This window comes from Syngnathus leptorhynchus, chromosome 8 (assembly GCF_054491065.1).
Source record: "Syngnathus leptorhynchus isolate UIUO chromosome 8, UIUO_Slep, whole genome shotgun sequence".
NCBI lineage: Eukaryota > Metazoa > Chordata > Actinopteri > Syngnathiformes > Syngnathidae > Syngnathus > Syngnathus leptorhynchus.
This window is the reverse complement of record NC_141202.1, coordinates 10,934,526-10,945,534: the sequence shown is the minus strand read 5'-3', so window position 1 is coordinate 10,945,534 and position 11,009 is coordinate 10,934,526. Positions and strand designations below refer to the sequence as shown.

General features: G+C 45.7%; 1 protein-coding gene across 1 annotated transcript; it reads right to left on the bottom strand.

Annotated features, from left to right (window-relative positions):
- Positions 1-423: 423 nt before the first annotated feature.
- Positions 424-10,588, bottom strand: prkcg (protein kinase C, gamma). The gene is made up of 16 exons (XM_085917674.1): positions 10,371-10,588; positions 9,202-9,233; positions 9,003-9,085; positions 8,240-8,351; positions 7,966-8,094; positions 7,725-7,881; positions 7,242-7,443; positions 6,182-6,373; positions 4,288-4,461; positions 3,967-4,058; positions 3,541-3,603; positions 3,227-3,365; positions 2,100-2,180; positions 1,730-1,837; positions 1,509-1,649; positions 424-585 (listed from the first exon to the last, which is right to left on the bottom strand). The coding sequence occupies exons 1-16, from the start codon at positions 10,586-10,588 to the stop codon at positions 424-426; spliced, it is 2,085 nt and encodes a 694-aa protein (XP_085773800.1).
- Between the last annotated feature and the right edge of the window lie 421 nt (positions 10,589-11,009).

Below are 11,009 nucleotides of genomic sequence, written 5' to 3'. Positions count from 1 at the left end.
ATGTAAAAAACTGTAAATAAAATCAACAACAACAAAAAAATACAAATACTTAAATAAATACAATAAAAAAACATAAAAATCAAATTACCACAAAATAAAAATCAAATTAAAACACCACTTCTCTTTTTGTCTGATGCCAGCGATATGGAACCCCCCCCCCCCCCCCGCACTAACTGATTCTCTAATTTGTGGATTTTTATCACAATGAATCTGTTGTCCACAAAACAGCGCAAAATAATTATGGGAACCTCTATGACAATAGAGTCAAAAAATATATATATTCTATATAGTTTGCATGCAAAATGATGACATCATACTGCTATTATTTCTAAAAGAAAAAGAAAAAAAAAGACACGTCCTGCTCTAGAATGGACACGCAAAGGCGGCGGTAGAAAAATGAGACTATTGTCGTTTCGGTTGTTCTTATACCGCGGTGAGGGGAGAGGGGGCAAACTCAGGGTTGAGGAAGGAGAACCCCTGAAAGTCTTCCTGGTTGACGGCCGCCAGCACGTCTGGGTCCGAGGGAGTAAGCACCGACGGGGCTGCCGTGAAGAACTTGTCGAAGTTTTCCCCTTTTTTGCCGCCCTGTTGGAAGTGAGTAGAGAAATTTTGTGGTGGATGAAAATATTTTCTTTCCAGCCAATCAAATTTCAGCCTCCATATGTCACCATGTCAAGCTATTCTGACGTCAATGTTCTTTAATCAATTGAATTACGGATTTGTCTATATTGAGCTGATTAGTGTGATGTCACTATTTTTCTGTCCTCTGATTGGTTGAGCTGAGCTAAAACTTGTTACAGCTCATTTCGACTTCTGGTCAACTGATAAGAACGTTACATATTATCTTTTGTCAGTTTTGAGAAGTCTTCTGAGTAGACTGCAAGCATCTCCTGTGCTGCTCCTGAGCAGTATGATTCTTTCTTTTCTTTCTTTCAGCTAATGGGCCAGACCCCTCAACCTCTGAGCATGATCGAGCCAGCTAATGATGACAGATATTTGCATCGGGAAGGAGCAGGTGGGAACGGGAGGTGTGGGAAGGTCATGTCTGTAATGGCTAAAATGACAATCAAAGCCTTGGAAAGTTGTTGACGTGCGAGTGGGCTGGAGAAGACCGTGGCGATCTTGCCTTTTAATTACATTATCATAAAATGTATCAAAAACCTGACAATAACTTCATATATATATTAAAAACATATACATTTTACTTAACAGAGATGCTGATCATAAAATGTATTCTTGTTTGTATAATGTCGCAGATGTTAGTTGAATAATTTTGCTCTGACCAACCTATCAGAGGACAGAAAATATGCTGATGTCATCAAGGGCCAGTGAACACAAATGTGAAATTGGTAAAAAAAAAATAGTCCCATTATAGTTTAAGGTTTGGAAAAAATAAGACAATATTAGGATTTAGGTTTTCGATATCGGTCATTGGTGAGGAGAAACGATGAAAATAAAAAGAAAGGTGACGCAGAGAGGAGGTGAATCGGTGCCAGGGTTGGACTGACTGATCTGGGGATGAAGGGAGGCGGGATCTCCAGCCTCTCCAGACGGTCCCAGTCCATCCAGCGGAAGAAGGGATGTTCCCTTATCTCGCGTTCGGCGTCCTCCCCGCCGCCCAAGCGTTTGGTGGGGTGCTTTGTGAGGAGCTTCAGGAAAGCACACAAAAGAGGGAAATTAAAGTCAGTGTGGGACGATTTTCTTCTCGATTTGTTTTCGGTGCACGTACTCCCTTGCAGATGGCGACAGCTTCTCGCGAAAGACTCTTGGGGTAGGAGACGCACTGTTCCATGATGGACTGGAAAAGCTCCTCCTCATCGATGCCGTCAAAAGGCGGCTGGGGGGGGGAAGAGTGAAATTAAATCTCTGTAGGGGGTGCTACAGATCCATTTCTTGGGCAAAATACTTCAAAATAAAACAATTTTTGCTGGGTTTGTGCAAAGTTTGGTATGTTTGTGTGTAGGCCCTCAAGAATTTTTTTAAGGATGAAGATACATATAAAATTAATTCATAAATACTAATAAATATTAATACATTAAAATAAATAATAATAGAATCTACAAAAACTTTAAGGCCCTAAATATAAAACAGTATGATACCTGTCCTGCTAACATTTCGTAAAGCAATACTCCGTAAGACCACCAGTCCACAGCTTTGTTGTAGGGCTGATACGCCACAATCTGCAAGAAGAAAAAAAAAATGGGTCACACGTCACACTTTTTTCTTTCTTCTCTGAAAAATGTCAAATAAAGATTTTTGGAGCTTGAGCAGCCGATGAAACGAGTCACATGCTGTCCTGTCGTCAGGTGCCTGGACTTGTGAGAGTGTGAATTTGGAATTCAACTCAAAACACCTAGGCGGGGGATTCGGGGATGACTCTCGGGCCCCGGAGTGATGTGAGAGAAGTGAATCTTCCGGGGATGAAAAGTGTTACGTCGAGAAAGAGTAACCCGGGGGGGAACGTGTTACCGAATATGTGTGTGTCACAAGGGAAACACGTTCACGGCCCCCTGCGGGGAGTTTATTGTATCGCATCTAAAATGTCAAACGCGGTGCAATCAATGAGTGTTTACATAACAGAGTCAATACTCAGGGGCCCCGTATGTTTATCAAAGACGTGCATAACAACAGTCACGTCCTCCCTTTTGTCTCTCCCCGCTGTGGATGTCTGTGCTCCTTCACCCCCCCCCTCTCGACCCTCCATAGTCTAAACACGATTCATCACAAAGACTTTATTTTTTTTATTCAGTTTTTGCAGGCAAACTGGATTAATTTGTGTTTGAGATTTTCCCAATCGTTTTCGCACCTTTCTCACACCTCATCCGTCAGACTTGTCAAGCGCAATATGAGGAAGGTGAGGCAAGGTCTGTGAAGGACAGCGCTGCTTTTGTGAACGTGCGTCTTGCAGCTTCCCGGCTGTGCTAATTGAATCAGCTAATGGCTGACAAAAAAAAAAAATGCTGACAAAGGTCACAAGGGAGGTTACCGAGGGGAATTGCAACAAAGGGAACGTTTTGGCGGTGATGGCATGAGAAATGCATTGTATAAATTTAGCCCATTTATAGTGATGGGAAAATGAAGCTTCATATTGGCTTCATGAACCAACTGCTGTATTTTTTCATTCCTCCAGATGGCACTATTGTTTTAAATCAAGGGGTTTAAAGACATTTTATTCACTCTCCATCCCAACTGTTGTTAATAGAAGTTCCAATGTGTGCGGGCCTACCTCAGGGGCGATGTAGTCCGGGGTGCCACAGAAGGTGTGCGTGGTGTCCCCCTCAAACATGCCCTCCCTGCACATCCCAAAGTCGGCAATCTTAATGTGGCCCTGGCTGTCCAGCAGCACATTGTCCAGCTTGAGATCCCTGCGCAAAGGCGGGAGGGGTGGGGGGGACACGGCGTATGACTCATTTTGATTAATGCCGGAAAGCAGCTTGAAAAGAGTCCTCTGCTAAGAAAGACAAGAGCCGTGTGGCTTTGCTCGCTGCACTGCGGAGGAACCACTCGGGCCCCCGAACGTGACATAAATCAGCTTTTTACCTGTAGATGATCCCTTTGCTGTGGAGGAAGAAGAGCCCCACCGCAATCTCTGCTGCGTAAAACCTGCAGCCAGAGAGAGAAAGAGAGGGCGAGGGAGGGAGGGAGGGAGGGAGGGCGTGCTTCACTGCATGTATCGGGAAATAAAAGTAAATCAAAAGCGGAAGGATGACACCAAGAGGCGGCGGGGTGATGAAAGGCGGCGCAAGCAAGGAGATGAAAGGCAAATCAAAAATTGAGCAACAGGCCATGAATTAGTTTTGGATGATTGATCAAAGATTATCGGATGACGCAGATGAGAAGGCGAGATTAGTGGGAGGAGGGAGCCGTTCCTCCAGCGGAGGACTTTGTCGAGTCGCCAGGAATAATGAACAAAGCGGCCAGATAAGTGTGCGGCGCCAAGTCGAACCAAAAGATAAGCGCACATACGCGGCGTGAGGCTCTTTGAACTTCCCGACGATCTGAATGTGAAACATCAGGTCTCCTCCGTTGACGTATTCCATCACGTAGTACAGGCGATCCTGTGAAAACACGACGACTTCATCGACTAAAAAAATTCAGCGAACAGGTGGGCAACAAGAGCCTCGTTCGCCTTTGAACAGGACAAGGCAAGGAGCTGCTGTAGGCCACGACTCACGCCGGGACGCTCACGCGCAGACAAAGTGACTTTGGCTCGTGACATCACTCACTAGGCCACCTGGATGAATAAATTTGAGATCATTATTGCTCAAACTAAATACAAACGCACACCTCAGTCTGGAAGGCGCAGTAGAGCGAGGTGAGAAAGTGAGGACGTGTCTGGAGCGCTAGGACCCTCCGTTCCACCAGGGCGCTCTCCGTGTCCTCGTCCTGAAAGAGGACGTCTTTCTTCAGGACTTTGACGGCAAAAAGACGTTCGCTGCCTCGCTCTTCAGCCAGCAGCACCTGAAGGGAGGAGGAGAAGAAAAGTTGACATTTCATTAAGTGCTGCTGCATGTCGCCGAGCATCCATCTGGCTCATTTCCCTTTTTCTACGCACACACACACACTTATGTATGAATTGTGAAATTCTTGACAGCAAATAATTTTCAAAAAATAAAAAAGTCAATCAAACTGTGTGTTATGAGATGTTATCAGATTGTGTTTATGTACATAATTTTGTAACCAATGTGTGTTTTAAAGAGCACAACAACAACACAGTACAGTACTTGGCTAGAAGGCTAAAAGTGGAATATTTTCCAAGTTGACTTGAATATGACTCAGACTAAATTTCCTCCCCACCGTAAGGCTTTTTATTCTTGCCGCGCTTTTCCACGTGCCCACCGTGGCGTGGTCAGTGTGTCATAAGTGCTCTGTGTCATCCCGCCGCGAGCATCGCGGTCCTCCTACAAAAATCAAGCACGTGCCGCCACTATTCGGACGCATGTCAGCGCTTGCTGTGCGCAGTCATGCTGGAATGACTAAAAATAACATTTAATTAATGCTCGCCGCCATATTTCAAGGCACATTAATATCAAAATGGGCAAAAGGAAACTGCAGCTCAGGGTTGCTCTTAAAGCTAATGTATGTTGTGACAATGGTAAAGGATTTTAAAGAAAGAACCGGCAAAGAGCCCCGGACTGACAAATAATCCTGGCGATATTGCTGACTCGCTTGTGAATGTTTACTGGCTATACAATTGTAATTTACTGAACAATGAAGTGGCCCTCGGGACAACAAAGACGTCTGTGTGCATGCACTGAGCGTGTTTACAGGGCTATTGATGACCTGTCTCACATTGACAGAAATCCTCTTCATCTCTGCCATTCAATACTGGCTTCCTCAACCTATTGGCACATTTTTGTCAAACCCATCCTTCACTAAAGAATCTTGAAATGCTCTAAGATGCCATAAGATGGCAGCAAAGCACTGTCTCAATAAAAAAGTAGTGCTTTGGTACCATCTTGGGGCTAGGGTTAGGGTTAGTGGTGCTAATGAACTATGTTGAAATGCCTGGCAACAATTGCCATGATTATTTTCTTTATTTTAAGTGCAGCAAGGCACTACGTTTGTCTAAATAATGCTATGCAATAGTTTTTCTTCCACTTGGAAAATGCAATTGGTCACACCATTAGAATGTTGCAAATCCCCCACATAGTGCTGCTTCTCTCTCTCTTGCCTCCTTGTGATCCCATTTCCTCTTGGCCATTTTGTCACTTCCCGCCTCCCAGTAATCCTCTCCTTTCCTATCTGTGTGTGCCTCCTTTCCTTTAGCAGCCTCAAGTCTCTCTGCCGCCCCCCCCCCCCCGAAACATCCATCTTACGTAAGTTGAGCTCTATTTCTCCCGTCCCCTGTTAAGACTCATCTGACAGTTATGAAACCGCACAGGGGAGCTGTAGACCAGGCAGAAGTACTCGAAACGCCAATCTCTTCATCACGGCTCATCTACAGGAGGGGAGTGAAGATGGGTGGGGGGTCAAAAGTGAGAATGGAGAGCACAGGCACCTCCAGGAGGAGAGCCTGCTTGCCGGCCAGCATGAGCTCACGACTTCCCATGTCACAAAAGACGCACACTTGAATTAATCATCGGCCACTGTTGCGGGGGCGGGGCCATGCGCCGACAAGCTCCCGTTTGAAACATGAAGGTCAATCCATCAAAAAAAAGATGCAAAGATAGAACTTTACCTTGCCAAAACTGCCTTTGCCCAGCACCATGAGGAAGTTGAAGTCGCGAATGCCCACTCTGCCCTTGCCCGGCCCGTGAAAGTGGGCGGGAGGACAGGAGGGCACGGGGGTCAGGGGCAGGGTGACGGGTTCAGACGGGGCGGCCGCTGCCACCTGAGGCAGCGACGGGGCGACCCCGTCCGGCTGGGGCTCCTGCCGAGGGACGTGTGATTATTTTCGGTTCAAACACACAAACTTTGACCTCAAGTTCACCTAGCAGGGTGTTAAGTGAGGACCAAGGCTGCACCCTGCTGGAGAGAGAGTGAAGCACAGCCACAGCAGGAATCCTCAGTAAGTTTTTTATTTCATGAGGAAAATAGCATATTGTGCTTTTTATAAAAAAACGGTTTGAATTAAAAATAAGTCAACACTGCTGTTTCTGGTGTGCCTTGACCACCTGATGGCAGTATAAGAGAATGACACTGATGATTGCGACAGCTCAACTCTTCTCAACTCATCAGAACGGCACTAATATTACTCGGTCTTTGCATGGGATAAAGGAAATATGCTGTCATATTGTTTGTCTACACGTGCTGCTCCACCGTTTGTGTTCAAGCGTGTCGCTTGAATGGCTATAGCACCACAACAAATCATCGTATTTTGTTACCTCAAATTTGTTTTTGTTTTTTTACCAAAACGAGAGAAAACACAGTGTCGACTACCTCTTTGACAGCGTCATCAATCAAAAAGGAGCATCATTATCTTTATAAAAGCAGATTTGGGGAAAATTGATTTTCTTGTATTGAATCTCATTAGCTTGTGCTTGGCATTTTTGTTTTTATTTGCTAAGATAAACTCAAAGTGGCAATAGAAAATTCCGACTGCGTGAGTCAGAGCAGCTTGTTTTTATCGGGAGTAAATATTTGTAATGAGATAAAGGCCGAGCCAAGTCTGAGAATTAAGCGGCAGCGCATTAAAACGATAAGTGGCAGCATCCTCACTGTCTGCTCAATGAATATAGATGCATTAGTTATCTTTTTAGCCAAGAGGCACTCAATGTTTATCCTTTTTTTTTTTTTACCTGCAGGTCAGGGTCCGGCACGGGGATGTTGTAATACTCTCCCTCATCTTGGTCCAGCAGCTTGAACCAGCCACTGATGGGACGCCGGAATATCTCGCTCACCCCGAAGGACAGTGCGCCCATGAAATCGTTGCGGGACGTGCGGTCCCAGTCCCACACCTCCACTGACAGACGCCGGTCCCACTGGTGGCCGCGCACGGAACTGCACATGTGCAAATACATTTTTAATCAAATGAGCTCCTGATGTGTCACACAGAGGACTATTTTTGATAATGTAAAGGTCATTTCACATAATTATTACCTTTAAACATAAAAATGATTTAATCTTTATTTCCAGATCAAATTAGTGTACCCCTTATCATAAAATTACAAATAGAATAAAATACATATAATTAAACAAATATTTTTTTTTATCTAAAAAAAAAAGTATTAATTCAACAAAAAAGTTTACTCATTCAAAACGTCTATTTGGTGTGGACTCACAAAGTAAAACTCTCATTCCAGACTGGATTGAGTGTGGAGCGAATGGTCTTGGTCTTCTGCTTGCTGTGGCTCTTGGGGTCGGGAATCAATTTGAGTTTAACGTACGGGTCTGACAGGCCATTTGGATCCATGGGCATCAAGTTACGAGCCTCCCGCACTGCAGAACAAATAACAGCGGCCGAAGAAAGAAAACACTGCCAGAGTCATTTTGTGTTTTTGTTTCCCTCCGGCGACTTCTCACCTGTGACAAAGACATCTTCCTTCTCGCCTCGAACCGTCAAGTGGATTCGGCCCCGCTTCTCTGTGTGATCCTGGCCGCAAAGACTGGGGACGCTGGTCTCACACCGTCGATGGACGTTCATGTCACAACCTGTAAAGATGGACGGACTAATCAGCGGGTACATTCAAGTCAACACAACGATTTCAACAGGCAACAAAAACCTAAATCTTAGACAGACAAAAAACAGGTCAAAGTTGTGGCGCTGCTGGTGTAATGTTTCTGAAATTGTACCTACAGGCACATTTCATGCCCTGATGTATGAGGCCGTAGAGGAGCGAGCCACAGTGGTCACAGAAGGTGGGGCTAGCGTACGTGTGGACCTTGAACGTGTGGCGACTCCTCAGGTCCTGGAAGGGAACCACAAAAAAAATATATATATGATTGCCTCCATGACAGCAATGTCACATGTCCTGTGTTTACATTTGGATTGGAATGCTCATGAATAAGACAGATGACATAAGGGTGGGCGTGGAAATGAGATCTGAGAATGTGTGTGTGTGTATGTGTGTGTGTATGCGGTGCAAAGAGGGATGATTCATTTTTATCTCTCATCATCAGCGCCCTCATTCTTTTCACCTTCCTCTGCTCTAGTGTATAGTTGAAAATCCTCCATCTCGCTGTGTGTGCACTTTTCACTCTTATCGCACAAACACACACATGCCCACACACACACACACACACACACACACACACACACACACACACACACACACACATACACACACACACACACTCCCCTTGACCCCATTTGTGATGCCGTTTATTAGGCCAGCCCAACAAAAAACATATCATGAAGACAAATTATTCCTGAAAGTAAAATAAAAAAGGCAACGGGAAGATGACGAAGGACTTTTCTCGTCTTCCCACCTCCCGACAGTAGACAGACGTGACACGGATGCGTCGGGAATTTACAAGTGAGCCAACCAGCCAGCTATGGAGTGAGTCACGCAAGCGTGCGAATATGATGACCGGTGCGCCATGAGCGGAGGGCGTCTCACATCTGGTCTGGGGGCCGTCACTGAGCCGGGACAGGTGAAGGTCACAAACTCGTGACATCTTTTGTGCACCACAAAGCTGCAAACTAAAAAAAAAAAAGCAAAGAGAGAGAGGAAGAGAGATAGAGCAAGGGAGAGACGCTCAAGTCAGCAACACCATCTGAGCAGACAAATAGCGACATATCGACCGACCCATGCGTACCTTGACATTGGAATCCCTGTTTGCCGATGCCCCTGCAAGTGAGTGAGAAAGGCGCACAGATTAGGCCGGTTTAACAATTAGGGTACAAACGCAATCTTCTCCACTAATTAAAAGAACAAATACAGATGAGCAAAACAGCAGTAATGTGATAAAACCAAAAACATTTGCCTTCTCTTTCAGACAAAGCAAAGGCTTTGGCTCCTTTCCAGTTTCTACTTTTAATTGGATAATTAAAGCCATTGATTGAGCAAAACCCCCACTCAGCACTGACCTGCACTGAATCGAGCACTTTTGGGGAAGGGGCGACAAATAAGACACGCGAGGAGAGGCCGAAGGGGGTCGTTCAGATAATGTGCGTGCGTGGATGTGATGTACAGTAAGGGGCAGGTGAGAGACGTTCTGCTTTTGACCAGCAGAGAGCACGAGAGAACCGGCTAGCATGCAGCAATTAACGCTCATTGGCTCACTTAGATGTGATCTGGAATCTGACTGTGCTCTTTGTCTATATTAGAAACATGATTAAAAGAATAAAATAATTCCCACGTACCAGTGATGCTGTTTTGTTTTGCTAGGTTAAGTTGGTTGCTTGCAACAACCAATCAGAAGACAGGAAAATGCTGATGTCATTAAGCAAATTATAAGTATGGAAGTTCTCCTGGACAAAATTGTTTTGCTTTCTTTTTGTAATGAACCTGAAATGCAACACTGGTAGGCGTACGATGGTGCAGCCAAGATGGCTGCCAACATTGGGGGAATGTCCCGAAATCTAGCCAAAGGCTGCTGGTACATGCGCCAAGCGTCCTCCAACTTGCAGCCTCACCATATGTCGCACCGCACACACTTAACACACTTTTGAGTCGACATTTTGAGAAATGTTGCTGTATCAGTAAAGGATGCGCTCGTATTGAATCATTAGCTTGCGCATGTGTACCTAATGAAGTATCCCGTGAGTTCGCTTTGAACAGAACGTGTTCTATCGTGTGGGCTCCAGCGAGAAGTAGAGGTTATCTGATCGCATGGGGTCAGCGTGCTAGCTGATGTGGGATGCCTCAAGGAAAGGAAAAGTAAAAAAAAAAAAAGTCGGATGCGGCAGTGGGTTGCCTGAGGAGGCGGCTCATGAGCTACCGGCATACTTTCTCCGTGTGTTTTGCGTTGTGTTGTGCACGTACCAGATGAAGTCGGTGCAGTGGCTACAGAAGGTGGGCTGCTTGAAGAAGCGGGCGGTGAATTGGTGATCTTTCACTTCCACAATCCTCTTGTGCTTGAGGGCACCCTTCCTCTGGAACACGGGCACCCTAGGTGGGGGCGAGAGGGGCGAGGGCAGCGGCGAGTCCCCCGATGTCGGGGAGGCCAGTGTCAACGGGGAAGGGGAAGCGGGAGTGGACATGGCGCCTGGAGGGAGGGAGGGAGGGAGGATGGATGACGGACGTCAGCGAGGACGCCATCGAGCCGCACGCGAGGCCTCGAATGTGGGACAAGAGGACGTTCGTGTGTGTCGGGTCATGACGAGAACAAGCGCCGGAGATTATTTTTGCGCAATCTAATGATCTGCATGGCACTTGAAGTTATCACACTCAATTCCTGCTTGTCCATGCAAGTAAAAGATTGGTCAAGTCATTGCAGTGTAGAACTGCACCCCATCAACCGGAGAGCTGTTTGTGAGATTTAGGAGAGGTGGAACAGAGTTGAGTTTTGTTGCCCGAGCATGAAATCATTATTTTATAAGCACTTGATGGCCAATTTGACCTCTCGCTATCCTCCGCCATGTATCCAAAAGACCAATGAATACATTGCCTATTCATATTCTA